Source organism: Sebastes umbrosus, chromosome 16, assembly GCF_015220745.1.
Source record: "Sebastes umbrosus isolate fSebUmb1 chromosome 16, fSebUmb1.pri, whole genome shotgun sequence".
Classification (NCBI taxonomy): domain Eukaryota; kingdom Metazoa; phylum Chordata; class Actinopteri; order Perciformes; family Sebastidae; genus Sebastes; species Sebastes umbrosus.
In genome coordinates this window covers 15,015,469-15,035,939 of record NC_051284.1, presented here as the reverse complement: position 1 = coordinate 15,035,939, position 20,471 = coordinate 15,015,469, and the positions used below count along the sequence as shown (strand labels likewise).

Genomic DNA, 20,471 nt, shown 5'->3' with positions numbered 1-20,471 from the left:
CAAAAACCTGATTGCCATTTTTTAAAAATGGTTTCCTAATTTGGCAAGAATTTTCCTTCCCTTTCCTTCCTGCATCCTTTTCTTCTCTTGTCATCGTCGCTGTCTGTGGCACATTGCCACGCGAGCACAGCTGCACCAAAGAAACAGCAGCCAAGATCGTCGGCTGGGCTTCAGATTGGTGGCAATGGAGCACGCCATGGCAGCAGGCAACGAGTGGGCCAATAACAGAGACCCTCATGGGTCAAGAGCACTTGGTCGTCGTAGATTAGCGCACATGTGGTTGTGGATTTTATGGGGCAAAGGGAGACTTTCAGATTTGGGTCAATCAATTTCTTGTTTTGAATAGTAGCATAACACTGCTGGTAATGTGTTTTTCTGGATTACATTAACTGCTTGAAGCTCTTCGTTTAAACAGCCAAGCCTTGTTGAGCTTATCTAAGTTGGGCTTTTGCATCAGACTGTCTCAGAAAAGCACATTTGGGTGCTCACTTCAAGGCAGCTACACTCATATGAACCAGTGTCAGCCAATTACAAAGAGGGAGCCAGATAGTTTCAATTCCAACGACCACAAACATCATTCCAGATGTTAACCAGAGCCTTTTCCCAAATGAGAGATTCAAGGTGCCCTATAATGGGCTGTGTGTGGGAGCGCCCCAGGCTCCCTGCTTGACAGGATTTCTGTCTAACACACACAAAGTCCGTCTCTGCTTCTTTGTCTGGAGAACACCGCATGCTTTCCCCCCAGAGAAACCAAGAGGGACTCATGAATTGAAGCTTGTGCCTTTCGGCACAGCGCAACTCCCAAGCCTCGTGAGTGTGTGTGGGTTTTCGTCTTTCTGAAGAATCTGGTTTTAATGAAAGAAACAAGCTTGGGAAAATAACACCCATTTCTGCTGTGTTTGTAACTTCATGTCCTGAAGGGGCATTTCTCTCTGTCCAAGGAGGGCCCCCGCCTCAGCTATGTGGCATTGAGCAACTCATCCCAGCTCTAAGGGCCACTAATTGCTTTTAGACACATAGATGGAGAACACAAGTCAGCCTCTCACTCCAGCGCCAGGCCGTTTGATTTGCCCTAGATTGCGTACATGCAGTTAAAAGCTTTTGATGGTTGCCAATAAACCATCTCTGAAGGCACTTGTTGACATTAAAGAGTGGTGTTAGGGTCTGTCTTTAATTGTCAAGCAGAAAGGAAGGAATAACACTGCCAAGACCCGTAACAGACTGCAGTTATCAACAGTTTATATTCTGCATCTGATGGGAAATATTAAAGTGCAAGGCACTAGATAATGATAGCCATGCTGTTTGGTCTGTACACTGAGTGAAGAATGTCACAGAGGTTTGTCAATCAGGTCTGAGACCAGATGTCCCCATCAATGCAGGAAGAGACACATCAGTAAACCACCAGTAAAAAGCTTCATATCAGCAGCCAGATATACTGTATGCTCTAAGATGCTAAAAATCCCTGTCAACACCAGCAACCTTTACTATAAAGCTAACGTAAATGTGCAAATACATTTTTTTAAATCGTAAACAAGGTACAGTATGATCAGTCCCATGACACCACCGAGGGGAAAACTCAGGGCCTTTCCAAGTCTCTTAGACATCAAACGAAGCACAGACTAATGCTTATCCAGCATGAGAGGAGAGCTATGGTGACGCTGTGGGGTGGTCATTTGAAATGCCCTTGAGGAGAAGGTCAGCAGATTAGTGTTGCGATGACCTCTGACCTCAGATCACTCAGACTCCTTGACTACTGAGGAATGAGAGGTCAGCACTCCTGCAGAGACTCTGACTCGCACAATCTCTGCAGGGCTTCATCTCCTTTAAAGCTCTGAAATGTAACATTTGTAGTGAAGAGGCTTAACCTGGCGAGCACTACAGCATGATATGTAGACATTTTTAAGAAAAATATCAAAGTATTTCATGGTTAATTTTCAGTGATTTAGGTTTATTATTTGGAATATTTATCATCATTTTTCTCCATGATTGAATTGACCTAAAAAGTCTCATTTATCTATGACAGTCCAGGCAGGTGATGGTCTTATGGCCCCTTTACATTACCAATCATTGCCTGCTATTCAACCCTTTACTAGGAATTTAAGCTCATTCTGCTGCTGTACTATTTTAAAGTCACTCTAAATGGATGAAAATGCATGAAATGTAAATATCAAGTTGCAAAGGACACCTTATATACACCTATATTTAATATTTTCACCACTTTACCTTGCCATCAGACCGCCCTTTCCGACAGAGAACTGAAGCCGTTGTATCATCTATGCTCTCGCCAAAGCCACAAGACTCCATTGAAAAAAACAGTAATTTTACCTCGCAGAACGCGGGGGTTGTTTGTCAACCGCTGCGACGATCGGTTATTTTTTTTGTGCTATTGTGCGACTTTGGTGAACCTGAACTAACCAGAGTCACACAATGCATGAAAAAACTGACCGATCGAGGCAGCGGTAGACCAGCAACTCTTGCGTTCTGCGAGGTAAAATGAATGTTTTTTTCAATGGAATCTGGTTGATTTGGCGAGAGCAAAGATAACGGCTTCAGTTCTCCATTGAAAACCTAGACTGTATAGCTGTCTCACGGCATGGTGAACCGGTAAAAATATTCTAAAGTATAACATACACTTAAAAATACGTTTTGCTGCCGGCCCCGTCCACAGCAGTACATTGCTTTGCTTTGATGCGGTAACTCCTGTCTGCTTCTCCAAGTTGGGGGAGGGTTGACCGTCATCTACTGTAGATAATACACCTACTATGGATAAGTACCTCATACAACCCCACTTCAAAACACCTGAACTATCAATTTAAAGACATACCGGTTTAGGCTGAGGGGTGAAGTTGTTGACCCTGGAGATGCTCCACATGCCCTCGAGGTACTGCTGTGCCTGAATGGTGACGGAGCTCAGGGACCCACTGATCTGCCCTCCTGCCACCGTCACCTGGACGCTTGTCTTAGGCCCTGAGGTGACAGAGGGGCTCTGCGACCAGCCTGGTACCCTGTGCCGCTCTCCCAGGGGCAGGACAGAGTGGGCAGCTGGTTGGCCTTTGGACAGTTGCTTTGCATGGGCGCCGGAGGACGACACAGTGAATCTAGCCGGCTGTGGTAAAAAGGATGTAGTGGGCAGGGCCGGCATGTCTGAGCTGATGGTGAGGATGGGAGCGTGGAGCGTCTGCAAGGCCTCCTGCCTCAGTTGGTGGAGAGGCGTGGAGCACACCTGGCAACAGCTGACATCATGGCTCCCGGGTCTTTGGAGCTGCTCAAACAGGAAAGTTGCATATCCAGGGTCCTGCAGAGTAAACACACACAAGAGAAGGGCTTTAACTCAACTCAACGCATGCAGCAAGTTGATCATAAGCATATCTCGCTGTCTGTTCTTTGGAAAGGATTTCCTGTTTGTTGTTCACATTTTCCATGCGCGTCAATGGTCTGCTAGCAGTGTGGTCCCTGGCTGCCCTCTGGGACCCTCACACCCCTGCTTTAACCACTTCCCCTTTCTCGGGATGGTTGTTTGTTTAGACTGAGATGCTTCGCCTGCATGCAATTTAAGACTGCTGATCAGGTTCACCAGGCGTGTGCTCATTTCACAGCGTCTGCCGGAGACCAAACAAGCCAAACGTGAGGCTGTAAAGTAAGGCTGGGAGGAATTACTTGAAGATCCAACAAAGACATTCCTAACAACAAAAAAAAAACAAAGTGAAATGTGTCTTCTATTTGTGATGCTTTAGAAATAAGAGGGCCGAGCAAATTTAGTGACTGTGTCCAGTGGAGTTTTGTCCTTTAAGAAGGCTCCCTAGGGTGTCTGTCTCTGCTTGGGAGGGATGAGAAAAGAAAACAACAGCTGAGAGGACGCTAGTGCCCAAAGCCATACAATTTACATATGATAAGTGTCCCAGCATGAAACATATGATCAGCCACCAAATGTGAAAATAACTACCTCCTCCAGGAAGCTGGAGGCACGTGGAGCAATCAGTGAACTATTCAAATCCTAAGGAACATAACTTTCTCTGTATTTTAGGGAAACAAACACTCACTCACACACACACACACATATATATATAGAGACAACACAGTCTCTTAAGAGGCATAAAGGGGCACTAGGCTTCTGCCCAGTGGAGTCGTGGCCTAAGACAGGAGCCCACAGCCCATACATAAATGTTTATGAGGCCTTTGCTCCGTGGAACCTCCGAGGTGATCAGGAGGAGTGAAGCGGCGGGGAAACAGCAATGCTCTACCCTAATGTAGTGCCACTTAATACAGCTAACCCAATAGACCCGGAGACCAAAGAGGCAGGTCGAGGGACTCTAAATCTCCTCCCCATGAAAGCAGCTCAATACAAAGACTTTTAGATGACCTTTCTCTGCAAACACACGCAGAATTAATAGTACGAACACGCAACCTTCCTACAGCCAAAGTGAGTTATCTGTACATTCCCGTATTCTCAAAAAAAAGGACAGGAAGCGGAATTATACTCAAGGACGGATCAGCACAATCTCCGTATCATCACTTTACTTACAGGACAATCATGCATGCTGTAGGACTGTAAGTGGGCTGAGTGCTTCTGGTTAATGATCTACTATATCGGCTACTTACTTTACACATGAGCAGGCACGGACAGGATGCAAGCACAGCTAAGAAATATGTAGAAAATCCCATAAATCTGTGACGACTGAGTGATGGTAGATCGAGTACAGTACGGTATCAAGTGAATGTTGGTGCTATAGCGAGGAATGGATTTAAAAGTAAGAAGCTTATAATAGAAATATGACGCTATGATAGAGCTTTACAAATCTAATGCAGCTAGATCCTGGCACGTGAACAATCCCTACTTTAACGCTCAGGCGGGATATTTATGCACAAGACTTGACAGTCCCGCTGAGATGAGATGAAAGAGTCTACAACAAATTGGAGTTAAAGAAAACACCGCTGGCTGCTATTTCCACAGTCTAGTCTGGCTTCATGTACACGCTTCCTAGACAGGAAATTGAAGCGAAGTCATAACCAGTCAACTCCTCCCTTCCATCACCCCCTCACCCTTTACCCTCCAACCACCCCTTACCCACCTCGGGGCACCGGTAGATGGAAGAAATCAATTTCCCTCTCTCTCCTTCTCTCTCTCTCTCTCTCTCTGTGCATTGTTAGGTGTTGATTTAGGAGAGCTAATAAAAAGACACACAAAGCTGAGCCCATCTGCTATTCAGTTAGGATTCTGGAGGTTAGAGAGCGGGGCTTCTCCTGTAAAGCTGTCGGTGAGCTTTATGCCCAGTGGAGTGAATAAAGGGTCAGGGCCACAAGGCACGAGGATGATGGCGATGATGATGAGGAAGATGATGTTGGCGATGCGGAGGAGAATGATGTGGGTGTGATGAAACTGAAGGCCACAGTATCCATCTCGATATGGCACATGAGAGTTCGAGAAGAGGATGTCAAGAAAGCAGGGCTGCAACTAAGGATTATTTTTACCTTTGATTCATTTGTCGATTATTTTCTCGATTAATCGATCAGTTGTTTGGTCTATAAAATGGTGAAAAATGTTGATCAGTGTTTCCCAAAGCCCAAGATGACGTCCTCAAATGTCTTGTTTTGTTCACACCTCAAAGATATTCAGTTTACTGTCATAGAGGAGTAAAGAAACAAGAAAATATTCACATTTAAGAAGCTGGAATCAGAGAATTTTGAGGGTTTTTTTCTTTAAAAAAAGTCTCAAACCGAGTAAACGATTATCAAAATAGTTGCCGGTTAATTTAGTAGTTGACAACTAATCAATTAATTGATTAATTGTTGCAGCTACGCCTGTCCCGAATACCAGTTTTTGGGTTCCGAAGCTTCGGTGAGAAATACTCAAAGGTATTCGAAGCTTCGGAAGTGCCGCTGCCGCACTACTGTACACACACGCACCTCTACACACAACAAACAGCGATATTCATCTGAGAAAAACTAATAATAAAGTTGTGGCGAAAAAAAAAGGACATCAAGATCGGTAGTAATTCACACATTGCTCAGAGAATGAATACAAATTCAAACACAGTAAAGCTTGCTGAAAAGTCACCATGTAGTTGCAAGCTTAAACAGTTAATGTTTTTGCTCCCTTGTTCAAGCTAACAGCTTGAGAGCTTGTGCATAAGCATAAAGTGGAAAACATGAAACATATGATGCATGAGCGCACCCAGCCCCCTGAAGCCATATTGTTTCTTTTATCATCCATATGATCTATCACTGACAGGTGCAAGTGGGTGTGAAGAGCAGCACTGCTGAGGAGAAGAAGTATGTAATGCACGGCAGCATCAACACAAACCAAATGTTCAAAGCATTCCCGAGAGGCGTGGAGCTACTTCGGGGCTCTGACTCCTCGGCCATTGTTCTGTACAAGTGGGAGACGGTTTTGGTTTTCAAGCCGAGGTTTATCCGCAGAGAGAGAGTCAAACTGCACGAGCGAGGATAAGAGGACGGAGAGAGAGAGAGCAGTGGGAGGAGGTGGGCCGGGGTTGTGGCCCTTGCCTGGAGGCTCGTGGGTGGTTGTGTTGGTTTACTGCCTGTCAGCGCTGATCTTTATTAAACTCTGGGGACAAATGTAGTCAGATGCTATGGCCTTATTATGGAAAGGAGGTGTGCCAAACACACTGGGGAGAGAAAGCCCTGCCTTTGGAATGAGCCCTTTGCTGCCCTTAGAGACCTAAGTTTGTCTCTGTCCCTCACACTAACCGTGATGAAAACCAGGCCAGCAGGAGAGAGAGAGAGAGAGAGACACCCGACTAACTGACTGTCTCTCCGGGTTGATGGAGAGTGTCATCACAGACAGCCCGTGCCCACAGGCTGATGGAAACAAGCTCAGCCGTAACCACTTACAGTATGGATGAGGAGACAGAGAGAAAGATGTGCATGATTTCTCTCCCATGCCTCCTTGAGGCGTGATCGGAAACCACCGGGCAAAGTCACACGTAGGATTCTCCCTCAAATCACACCTCATTTACCTCGTCTCGTCTGTACACCTTTCCTCTAACCAGACAAAGTGAAACTGCCTTTTGACTGCTTCCGCATTCAGCGTCTGCTGTACCTCTGATGTGGAGCGCCAGGCCAGATACAGAAAGCTGACTTGAATCAAGGGAAGGTCATAGTGATTTGAAATGCATGAGGCTCCTCGCTAGCCGAGAGACTTTTAGGCACGCTCCATTGAAAGTAAAATACCCTTGGAAACCATATTTTCTATTCCAGTTGAGCCCAACAGATATTTCCCGGTCATAAAAGCTCCCCGTGACCCACTGCGGCAGTGGCAGGAAGAGAAATGGAGCAAAATTGTATCAATGTGCATCTATGATGAGAAAAAATAAAGTGAAAAGTTTCTGGAGCCTTCAGCTTGTCAGCTCATATCTGAATCTGAATGTGATTTACTACATCGGTCAGTGCAATTTGCCGAGAATCAGTCCAGAGGTGGCATCGTTGCGATGAGACCTTGACTATTCCTCTGTGCTCACTCACTGAACTGTTCAGAAACTTTAAGATTAAAATGCTCAGTCTTCCTTTCCTTCCTTCCTCTTCCAGTTTTCTCTTTTATTATTATGCTACCAGCATGGAAACATTCCTCCAAAAGAGTCGGTGCAACACCATGCTGCTTTATATCTGTCTTCACTAAACCTTGCTCTCACCAGCACCGGTCCTGTTTACACATTACAATGCTCCAGTACTTCCTATGACTGCATTTCTTGTAAAGTGGAGACCACACAGCAGCTGCCAAATCTAATGCCCGTTCCCTTCCTCTGCTTCCCTGTGAGGATGCGACCGAGCCGACCTCTGTTTACACGGCCTGAGACAGTGTTGACCCTAACCACACACCGTCTCCACGAGTCTCAAAGGGATTGGCCCCCCCCAATAAACCACAGGAGCCCCCTGCAGTCCAGATCCCGGGGTGAGGACGAGACCTTCCAGCAGGCCTGCTTTCCCACAGGTAGCCCGGCTCACCCTGACAGCCAAGTGGGGAGAAAAACGAGCACAGCTGCTGGCCTTGCCCCCGGGTGAGCACGGGGCATTAAAGCAGATTACATTCCCAGGATGAAAGCAACACATCCAGCGGTGTAATCCCTCTCCGCCCCCTGCTCATTCTCAACTATTCCCACCACCTACTCCACCTTCAAGCCGGCCGAGTCGTCTCGGATCCCCTGAAGGAGCGGGGAGCTGGAAGGCCGCTGACTCTGATTAGATATCAGGTAGAGCTTTTAGTGCAGCAGCAGATCTGGGATACAGACCATTAAATTTAACCACTGCCTGCTCGGAGGCAGAGAAGACAATGACTCAGGATGTCACACTAGCATGCTATTTAACTCCGTGGGAATGCCTTTGGTAGAACACAAAATGGGACGGCTCGCCAAATCACATGAAACAGATGTTTGCCCCCTGTTTGCTGACTTGACAAGATTAAACAAACCTGTAATAAGACTTTCCCCAAACAAAGCGACAGTATCTGCAGCAACACAAGCAACACTGTCATTACCTCCCTGATAACACTGCCTCAGACACGAAACACAACGCACTACTGAATTCATCCATCCTCCGTGGGTTTGGGCTTTTTATTGGAGCACAATGAGATTCCATCAAATAATGATGACATATCTGCTGCTTTTCCTGCATTTCTAATATGAAATTTGGCTTTTGTCTGAGTTAAACTACATTTAGAGTCGTATCACATTATCTGAATTTAAGCTTCTGAGAGAGATATGCTCGCAAAATGGATTCTGCTCTTGCTTTTTCTCTCCTTTCTCTTAACTTCTGTAAATTGCAGAAAACAAGCACCAATTGAGGCACCTTTTCACCTCTGACTTTGCAATATTACATTTTTCTCAGAGAGATAAGAAGCATTACCAAATTCTGCAACTATCTTGAAGATAAACTGCTTACTTACAAAGTCAACAACACATTAGAATGAACAAACTTCCCAGTTTTTAGATCAAACAGACAATTACCTTGTTTAGAGATCAGAATTTTGCATCAGTATTCCCTTAAATGAGCAGCCAAGTCTCCCTGCATCAAGCATCTGTTTGTGACGTCTGTCTGCCCTGTGTGATTTAGCCCTTTCCTCCCTTTAACTGTCAGTGAATGGCTGACAGAAAATGCAAATAGGCTTTACCCCTTAGTGACACTTTCAACACATGATAGCTCCACCTGTCCAGAGTATCACGCTGACACATCCTCCAATGAGTGATTACAGCGTTGAGCAAATCTGCCATCACAATGAGCACACAGTATTTACTACAAAATGCCTTTTTTTTACATATTACGTATGTTTTACATACATTTTATCTTGATAAGATCTGGTGTGACATGTCGCTTTGTTTTGGGTTTACTCGCGCTGCGATAGAGTGCAGCCTCCAGCTTCTCCCGTCATCCATAAAAACAGATGTCGCTGTCCATCAAAAATAAAAAAAGGCCATAGATCCTGCTGACCCTCAGGTTAAACATAGATAGAGTCAGATGTAATCACTCATGAGTCTTTGCCAAACCACCCTGCAACCATTAATGACCTCACTTAATGATGTGTCACCACTCCATATGGTCGACCCATTTATCGACGCGTGAGTGCCTGTAGCTCCTCTTACTGACTCACATACTGTACATGTTTTTATAAAAGTGGAGCTACATAAAAGGTTCAGGCTTCTACACAAGTGGTGTGCATGTGTGTGTGTGTGTGTGTGTGTGTCTCCCCTTGTGTGGCTGTCTCTTTACACCACACCCATCCATCACTCCAGCCTTTCGCCACTTGGCCAGTTAATTACCTTTTCCTGTTCACTCACGCACATAAAGAAAACAAGCCCCTTTCAGACTGTTTGGACAGACTTCATTCTGCCTCTCCCCCCTTCCCAACATCTCTCTCTCTCTCCTCTGTGGAACCGAGGCAGCCTTCACTGTCTCAGCTCCAGATCTGTCAAGCCTTGATCGGCTTCGGGCGAGGTCAGGCTGCTGGGAGGTCCAGCCTGGAGGGAGAGTGAGGGACTTTAGCAACTGCCAGAAAGACGTCTCAGTTACTTCAACTCAATAAGAAACTGATTTCAGAGATGTAACGGTGCTCTCTTGCACAGAGAGAACAACATGGACTATCCCTCAAAACTTTTCTCATTAGTGGAAAAAAGTCAGCTGCATCACCAAATAAACTTTTTTTCCATCTGAAATATTTTCCCCTTCCCTGCCCATACAATAGCTGCACATCAGACAGCAGCAGGGCTGCTTGCTATGCTGTCCTCACCGGGGACGCAGTGGGTTGTGTTTATGTACACTTGCACCAACAATTGTGCACCTCTAATTAGAATAGCTGATTTTTTGGCTCAGAGATGCTCTCCAGGTAGTTTCGCTTTTACTCCGGCTCGGCTGTGGAAACGAACCAAAAATGAGTACATAATGAAAAATTCAACAGGCAAGCTGGAGAGGCAGGAGCCAGGTGTTGCTGTAAACTGCAGGTGAGAGCTAGGACAGAAGGGGGGGATAGAAAAGATGGAGGGTGAGGGGATGGAGGTTAAAAATCATCTGGCATATTCTCAGAGCGCCTGGCTAATGAAAAGTAGTATTTGGTCCTCTCCTCTGAATCTGCTAGTTTGCAAACGGATGCAAGAGTAAAAATTAGGCCTGTACAATTGACTAAAATATTTAATCGCGATTGTCCATAGTTGTCCATGATTAATCACAAATTAATTGCACAATTTTTATCCGTTCAAAATGTACCTTAACAGGAGATTTGTCAAGTATTTAATACTCTTATCAACATGGGAGTGGGAAAATATGTTTGCTTTATGCAAACGTATGTATATATTTATTACTGGAAATCAATTTTCAACACAAAACAATGACAAATATTGTCCAGAAGCCCTCACAGGTACTGCATTTAGCATAAAAAATATGCTCAAATCATAACATGGCAAACTGCAGCCCAACAGGCAACAACACTTTGACAGCCCTTGCAAAAACATATGACCACTGGCATTCGAAAGCTAGACCTGGGCGTTTAAAGTCAGAATTGAAATTTCACCACTCTTCCATACATTTGCATAGGCCTCATTAATGTTCACAGCATTTCGTATCCATCCACGGGAGCTCGTTGAGAGATCTATTTCTGTCTAAGAGCCCACTCTAAAAACACTCACTGCAGAATAGAGGATCCTGATACAATAGTTTCCTCCCAACAGCCCCAAACCACTACTTCACAATTCAGTCTATACGCAGTGATGACAGCCACCTGCTTCTCCTCTGTCTGAACTGCCGCACCGAGAGAGCTGCACTCGCTGCAGTTTGTTCAACGTTTGGACTGGGAGACGGAGCACTCCCAGTTCCCTGCAGTTTATTTTAGAGAGAAAACAAACTGCTGCTAAAGCTTATGGCAACTAATCTCATGGCAGGACTCCCTCAGCCACACGGAGGGTAAAGTGTGTGTGTGAATGGTTAATTATCACTGAAAAATGCAAAGGGAGTTACTCATGCTCAAACAGAAGTAATTGCATACGGCATCTTCATCAACATCCTCCAGATCCCGTAATAGGAAAAAAAAAAAGTCGCAGTCTGCACATCAACAGCATGATAAGAATTAATCATTTTTAGATCAACATTTAAATACTTTCTCATGACAAGCAGCACATAAACATATAAGGAGGCCTCGTTTTATATGGTTATTGTAATATTTCATCATAGACACCTTGTCATGAAAATAGAGCGGTGTGAAAGTGATGACAAGGTGAAATGTTGAGTATCCTCCGACAATTATTCTCTCCACTCTCCTCTTGGAATGGACGGTACAGTAATTATGCTGGCGAGCTGCCATATGGATAAATATTCAAGTTTTCTGTTGCTGCTGGAGTTTCAGTCTCCCTCCCACCCCCTCTCTCTACACATGGACTGACTCTATAGATTCGGTCTGTGAAGCCACATAATGAGGCACTGCAAGTGGTTATTGTTGAGCATGGCACTTTTTTTTATTTGGCGGATATCTCAATTTTCACTTATCGGCCCACGTGCCAGCGCGGATACGTGGAGCAACAGGGTAACTGATTAGCAACACAAAGCCGCGGGGACTGTAGAAAGAGCTAAAGGTTAGTCCCCCATTTCGGCTCCTTAACCGTGTTCATACAGAAAAGCACAAATCATCCTGAGCCAAGGTGAGCCGTGTTGAGCGTCCCATCCTCTCCCAGTCTGCAGAGCATTATCTCAGAGAGTGACATGCTTTGTGTCTCACAAAGCTGCTGCGTGTCGGCAGAACAATGGAGCGGCAGAGTTGCGAGCGGCGGAATCAGTCTGGTGCAACAGCGTAGTGTAGGTGAGGCAGAGAGAGAGGGGGGAATACTAATTTATCATGAAAGATGTCATTACCATGCCAATGACTTCTCAGAGAACACAATTATCACTAATAATAGACATTTTGAACATCAGCCCAGGGCTTTCAGCCAGGAAGGGCTGTATTAATGGGAAACTGTTGTCTGTTTATGAGAACTAGTTGTTGCAGGCTGGTGAGAGTACTGGTAGAAGGAGCACATTGAGATAAGCACTAACCATTATCTGTTTTTTGTTGTTTTTTTCTCGCTAATTGAGATGTCTAGACACATTCAATTGAACATCAGCGAGATAAGGAAGTAGGCTGAACTATCTCGGCGGAGAATAGCGCACACTGACTAATCCATTTACTGAGTCTGAAGGATTTTCATTCACCATCCTAGAAAATATGCTTGGCTTATCAAAATGTTTTCACATGCACATTTTGCCACTTTGTCTTTTAGGAACAATAGCTCCTGCATATGGACTTATATAGCCCGCGACAAAAAGCAACTCAAACATTTCACTTAATATTCAAATGAGCTGGTGAGGATTGGCTGGGCTGAAACATATTCACTTTTCACTCCTATTAATCCATGTGAAAAATAATGTTTTTTATTCTGCTTTATTTCATAATGTTTCAGCTGCGACAAAGTTAAATGGAACTGAAACAAGACTAAGAGTCTACAACCATGCTGGCAGCTCTGTGAGGCTGTACCTACACACAGTGTTACTGCATGCTAACATGTTCACAATGACAATGTTAACATGTATACTGTTTACCATGTTCACCATCTCAGTTCAGCATGCTTACATTAGGCTTGCTGCAGTACTCCGTGTTACCGGTGTTACACATGTTCAGGCAAAAACTGCTCCCACCGTCGTTTCACTTTTTTTATAGAGTTAAACACATTTAGTTCATTTTCGTGTATCAGCGGCATGTTGTAGTCGTACAACGGATGCTACAATCTGAAAGTGAAAGTGTTTGCTTTGTACGGCAGGAGTCAAATTTCACACACACAGGACGAGAGAGAGTTGACAGACAAGACGATGGCGGAGGATTTAGTGTCAAAGCAAAAAGCAAAATTTGGCAATATTTTGGATTTAAACCCAATACTATAAGGGAACCATAACATTAATGAGGCAATCGCCATGCGGAGGACGAGTAGCCACGGCCAGTGTACGTAGCGCAGCGGTGCCAGGTTGGCCCTATAGCAAAATTTGCTAATCAGCACAAAGCACAAGCAAAGCTGATGGGAATGTCATTAGTTTTGCAGGTATTTGGTCATAAACCAAAGCGTTGGACACAGGAAATTTTGACCTGCTGATGGTGTCAGAGGAAAAGTCAGGGGATCACCAAGTCAGTGGGATTCATCCTCTGAGAATGTCTGTACAGAAGTTCATAGCAATCATCCAATAGTTGTTTAAATATTGCAGTCTGACTTTAGACCAAAGAGGTGGGCCGCCAGATCGACCGACTGACAGACTGAAAGACTAAAATTCGTCTAAAAAAAGACTTGCAGAAATAAGCAAGTCAATCACATTCCAGCACACTGGAGAAAGCAGACCAATTTGTGAAGGCTTTGTAACTTATCCACCTGTTTGAACGAGCCTCTACAGGACTAAGAGGTCGGAAAAATCCCTGACACAAGCTAACTGTAGGAGACTGCCAATCTCGCCTTTTCTCAGCACAACCGAATGCAAAACAGGGAACAACTTACAAAACTGTCTCTATTCTCTTGACAGGGACGCCAACATGGGCGGACAAGGACGTTGCTGCTGTCATTTCACATCGCCAAATGAAGAGATAACCTTGAAGTTGTTGGCAGCTTTGTTGAGTTCTGTCTCAAATTGTGCTCTTCACATTCTTCAGGGGCTTTCTTTCCGCCGGCTCATATGAAATGTCACAACACAGAAGAGCTCGGTGAGAAATGAGGAATTCGTCGTGATGGAGAAATGCCGTCCTGAGAGAGAAATAGAAGGAAGCTGCAGGTTCACAGCTGAACTGTGTGTTCATAGCCGTCGCGCTGCAAGGACGGAACATGTCAAACAAAGTGAAAATGGAAAGCTTAGGTCTGCAACGAGATTTATATTTTTGGCTCACGGGTATGATGGCATTCATCTGAGTCTGTCTGTCTGAGTAAGCCCTGAGTGATGCGCTTTAACTGCACTTAAGAGCATGAGAAACACACAGTTAAGAGCAGTTAAATAACAATAGTCAGTCAAGGAGGGAAGAGCAGTACGGTTTGCAGCAGATGGATGCCGACTAATGGATCTTTTATATATTTATGAGTGGAGAATGGAAAGTAGCCAGATATATCATTAACTTGGGGGTGTAAATTTGCATGCATGGCTCCAAACGCTTTATTTTGTTAATTTCAAGTCTGAGACTGAAACAAGAAGAAGCTATTACATCATGTCAGACTGAATCACATGCTACATCTGCGCCTTTTTGAGCTGCAAACACACACACACACACACAGTCATATGTAAAGTGGGTCTGGGGATGCAGAAGCATGCCCGGTCCATGCTCAGGGTTTGATTGCGGGACTGAGGGAGTCAAAGGGTAACTAATTGCGCGACTCATGGAGGTCAGCGTCGGTGTGGCTTTCTGCCAGAGCGCTGGAACACCACCTGAAGGTCTGTCAAGAAAGACAAATGAACTCCGACCTCCCTGCTGATGACATCGACCCCAGTCAACAAGCGCACGCCGTATCTTAATCTGGGTCACGGAGAAAGGAGCCGACCGCCGCTGCCGCTCTAGACGCTACGTGCTGAAGGAGCTATCGCCGATGTTTGCCTGTCTGGTCTCATGTTAGGTTGCTCATCAAATACACACACGCACGGAAAAATCATTCTCCATAAGGTCAAACCTGGCAACCGAAGCAGTGGTAGTGGTCTATTGCTTCTTGTGGTCACTCAGGCCTCAACACAAATTGCTGGGAGAAGCCTTCTTGGTGCAATCTGGTCAATCTAACAATAGCATTCTTGTGCAAGCAGCTCTTTCTTTTTTAGAGACCCCATAAAGAGCTAAAGTTAGCTCTGCCTTTAAACTCTTGGAATTCCACACAAGAGCAACTCTCGGTTTTAACACGGCGGCTCCCGAAGCAGAGCGGGAGATGGTTATCATTTTTCAACAGTCAATAATTAGCTGAGTCCCTAATCAGCTGTTTGTGCAGCGTGCCTGTCCGTGCCTTTTCATTTAGCCATATCACAGCAGACGCCGGGGCTTTTACCTGCCATGCCATCAGCAGTAAGCCACCGCCTGAACCACTCTGATAGCTGACTCTACTGTCTGGAATGTACTCGCAGTTACGCCCCATAAAAGAGCATTTACTGGCTCTACTGTGTGTGTGTGTGTGTGTGTGTGTGTTTGTGTGTCATCCTGTTGTAAAGATTTAACAAATATGTGTGATGGATGGATAAAATCACACGACAACTCCAGCCTGACGGAAAAAGGTATTGTGATGGAGGTCTCGGGATCATCCAAAGAAAAGGAGTGTCTCACTTTCATGATTAACAAAATGTCAAAAAGGATTTCCCTTCCTAAACAGAGACCACAATCATGCGAGGCTGCCAGCCAAAGGGACACGGCCAGATGGGACGTCTCCCACTCTTTCTCCGTCTGCGCTGTTTTGGAGACAAAAATGACCCAGACCTGTGTCAACAGCTGGGAAAAGCATCCCTCGCTGTGCTTTGTGAAAGTGATAAAAATAACGGCACGGAGTATCCCGCTGTGGGTTACGCCCTGAACGGGTCTGTTTTTCCTGGCCAGGAGGGTCACTGTCAGGCGGAGCTGAATCTCCAGCCAACACACATTAAGGCAGCACTTTCCTAGCCTCCATTTTCGCCCCTGTCTTTTCCTGTTTTGACAGGAAACAGGAGATGATAACATAGTCGAACAAACAAGCAGAGATTGCCTCTCGACCTGCTGCCTGGCTGTCCTCGTGTGTCAGTGGACGTCTGTTTTCTTTAGAAGGCCTCGTGTCCAAACATACAAAAAATAACACACACACTGTCTTACACAAATATGGACGCCAAGCCACTGTGACGCACATGCATGCATGCAGACACACCTGACACACACACACACACACACCTGCCTTCATGCCAAGCTTGAATAACCTCTCCAGAACCTGGCACAGTGGAGCACTTCCTCCCAGGCTCCCAGCAGCGTGCCAGCACAGCGTCACACAAAGGAACGCAATAAAACAGACCACCAAAGTCACGGACACAAGACTGAAAGAGGGGGAGATGAAAGCTTCGCTGGTCGCCACGGGGAACCAAACATACACTGCGGAGGTGAGCAGAGGAGCAATGTCAATATCTAGCAGCGAGAGAGGAAGGGTAGGGTGGGGAGCGGCGCTGGCCGAGGGGAGGTGTGGACGGGTAGCGTCTCTTGTCCGAGGCTCTTTTCGGAATGTGAGCCTTTTATGTTGTCAGGAAGCACACCGCGGTGAGACACAACAAGTGGAGTGACGGGGCCATTAGAGGGGCTTTGTTGACGGCGAGAGAAGCTCAAAGGAGCGGGACACTGTGATTGCCCTCTCTGATCCCCCACCAGCCTTTGTTTATGAGCTAATTAAGCATTGTTGAGCTGCCGCAGGAGCCTCGAGCCCTCCATCCCCATAGCGCCACCATGACTTTGAATGGCTACTGTAGGGCTTTTACAGCACCCTCTATAACTTAACAACTCACTTTCTGAAATGCTTTCTAGTACGGGAACCAACCACTGATGAAAAATGTGTACGTAAATGCATGCAAGAAGTGCATAAAAGAGATGGAAATATCAGGTAAAGTCTAGCAGGTCAAATCCAGTTCAAATGTGGTCTCCAGTGACCGCTTCTGTGGGAGTTCAAGTTTCACCGCTGCATTAGACTCTGGAGCAAAACAGCCTCCCACTCACAAAGAGATGAAGACATAAATGCCCAGCGTGGGACGAGGGGGGGCCGAGGGGTCAGTGGATGGACAGAACAGGGAGGAGGAGGGTAACGTCTCACTAGATGGAGGTGGTAATGACCGTCTGACACAAAAATGCTCACACACACGGAAGGGCAGTTTTATCAAAATGTACTACATACAGTATGTGCATGCTTACCTGTGTTTGGGGTCAGGTGCAGAGAAGGTCAGGAGCAGCACATGAAAAGGAAACAAAAGGTAAAAGAGAAAATCACGATTTGTGCATTTACAACTTAGAATCAAATTCATCTTTGCTAGCCGGATAAAAATCACAAAAATAAATGAATTAAAGATGTTGATCATATGAATTAGGGCGGAATATGATGATATATATCTTCAACACTATATACAAATGTCTATCGTATATACCTTTTAATACCATTTCTATTGCGATATTGGCTATGCCTTTATTTATTTATTTATTTTCTCTATAATTTCACTTAAAACTGTTATGTTCATTTTGCACTCAAGTTCTTAAAATGAGAAAATACATGCTATATTGTGATATATATTGTTATCGAAATATGAAATGACCTATATCGTGATAGATTTTGGCCATATCGGCCAGTCTTAATATGAATTATATCTGAACAGCTCATGAGGTCAAGCCAAAGGTCAGCATAGCTTTGTATGACCAACGCCTCCCCTGGAAACCAACACATGCTTTAATGTCAAACCAAAGCTCACACAACCTGTAAAATGCTGTGTGTAAATAAAGCCACACATTTAAGTTTGACCACATAATAGTTTTACAGCCTGCTAGCTGTCTGGACTTGCAGCGAACTTGAGGGAATGACCCTGTTTTTGTACGTTTTGGCTCTTAAGAGCTGCTGAGTTGCTGCTCTTGGAGGTCAGAGGGGGGGGTTAGGGTGAGTTGGACACAGCAAAGGATCAGAGGACTGAACACAACAGTAGCATCCACTCCTCCTCTGAACAGTAAAGCTGTGCAGGAATCCACCAAGGCCAAAGACACAGATGTGCTCCCCGAGAGCTTCCCTCCTTTTCACCGAAGGGAGGGAAGCATTTCCGTGTCGCACAGACACGTTCAAAGGCATTCCAGCAATGTTTTTGTTTGATGCATAAATTTAGAGCGGTAAACAACAGCTACTATCCATCGTGTTGATTTAAATGCTTCTGAGAGATGCAGTTTAGCACCTAAACACACCAGATGACAATTTCAGAAAAAAAACGCCAGCATGTAGGAACAAAATACTAACTGAAAGCAGCTCCAAACAGAAATTGCAAATTTCCCCACCATGGGACTAATAAAGGAATATCTTATCTTATCTTAAGTGAAATAGAGAGGTGACGTCCCGCCCTTCCGGTGGACCGCGATGGGACCTCACTTCAGAAAAAATATGAACGGTAGTCAACGGCGAGAGAGAAATATTTGTTTTGATCCCGTTTGAATTGCGACAGACTTCACCACTCTATGCAAAGGCAATCTAACCACATTCAGTTGGGCCAAAGAGATACAGTAAATCTATGAATAAACATATACACACATACTTGTCCACACACTCCCTCGTAGACTTGTTCTCACACCAAGCATGGGAATCGGGCAGCACTTAGCTGGGGGTCTGCACGGCGAGGCCCAACAGCGAGTTCCCAGAACAGCGAGGAGGATAGCTGAGCTGGGCTTTTATGGGCGATGCTGAACTGATACTGAGCAGCAAACACAGAGGATGGAGAGGCAGTTTGGGACTCGTAAACAGAGAGGTTTAAGTTTAAGTGCCCGACACACACGAAGGAGATAAAACAGCCCAGAGCTCTTCAGCGGGGAGAGTGACATCATAAAATAGAGCGGCAGTAACAAGAGGGGAAGCATAAAGGACGGATCTATTAATGGGAGTCGGATCATGGGAGAGAGCCAGGGGAAGGTTTACTCCACAAGCATCCGCTGGGAGTGATGACAAGCTCAAGATGGCATCGTTTCTCAGGACAGTATATCTCCGCTGATCTTAAATCCGATTATACTAATTTACTTTTTTTTGATGACCTTGAAAGTAAATGTGTTTTTTTCTCCGAGTTCCAGGCACAATGTAACACTTTTATCAACTTTGAGGAGATTTTACAAGTGCCTTTTTCTCTCTCATCTTTATCACTCTGGTGCTGCCTATCTGGCCGAATCATTGGATGAGAAACACATCGAAAAGAAGGCTGTCAAGTATTGGCACTTAAGGCTTTACTAACTAGAGTGTAGCAAAGAAGGGATGAAAATCTCTTTCTTTTTTATAATAAAGTTAAGTCAAGCACAATGTATCTCAGCCCTCGCTGCTTTAGAAGCTTCTCCAGCATTTTCTCGAAAATGCAAAAAAGAAAAATCTGAGAAAAAGACCTCACCTGCCAATCACAGAGAAACAACACTGCTACTGTATCTTGATTGACTTTTTTTCCAGTGAAAATCCATTATGAAAATCCATACAGCTGAGGTTGACCTTTTCGGTGTTCCGCCTATTGAGAAACTCAGCGACACAGTTTTCCATGGGATTAAAAGCAACTTCGCTGCCATTTTGTAGAATGCATTGCTATGCTATTTCCTTTCAAATGTCAGCAGGCAAATTGCTAAGTCAAGTCATTCCATAATGAAAGAATAATGAAGACTGAAACACACACACTTTCTTTTCTTCTGCTCCTTCTCCCTAGAAAAAGGATACATGTTTTGGTGCAAATCGGAGGTTTCGGATATTTATTAGATATAACAATAAAGTGCTACACGAGATTTTGAAGTTTTGTTCTATCATATAAAATACATCAATAAGTATCCCACTTGTGAATGTTGAAGCCTCTGTGCGTCTTTAAAAAGGCGGTTGCTAACAAGTGGCTAAATGAGACTACAAAACGTCATCACGGTGACACGTCCACCTTTACAGCCTTGCTGTTTACATTTGCGTTCATGCAACCTTGGTGTAGTTTGTTTAAAGCCTAACGTTAGCTTTTTACTTCTGGCGATTGCATTCACGCTTCAAAAATCATAAAAGTGGTGTTCATTTTTTGAAGATTATCCTGCTGAACAAAACTTGTAACTGTTTTCTGCAATATTCCAAAACCCAATGGAAAGATCCCATTGTTTTTTTGTCGAGGGAACCCAGGGCGATGCTGACTTCCTGCTTGGCCTACAAAAATACGTCATCCCTGTATCACTCTATATACAGGCCAATAATTAACTTAATAACTGAGTGAACTATAGTTTAACCGTATATGTGGGATGTTACCTAATGATTTAA

General features: G+C 44.8%; 1 protein-coding gene and 1 long non-coding RNA gene across 2 annotated transcripts in view; one reads left to right on the top strand and one right to left on the bottom strand.

Annotated features, from left to right (window-relative positions):
- The window catches only part of kif26ab (kinesin family member 26Ab), a 72,832-nt gene that overhangs the window by 39,564 nt on the left and 12,797 nt on the right, over window positions 1-20,471 (bottom strand). The window contains 1 exon segment of the mRNA XM_037746907.1: window positions 2,825-3,295. Within this exon segment, the coding sequence (XP_037602835.1) occupies window positions 2,825-3,295 (471 nt within the window).
- On the top strand, window positions 229-18,658 carry LOC119474722. Its single transcript, XR_005203628.1, has 3 exons — window positions 229-240; window positions 7,011-7,015; window positions 18,546-18,658. It is a non-coding gene; the product is annotated as an uncharacterized LOC119474722 (long non-coding RNA).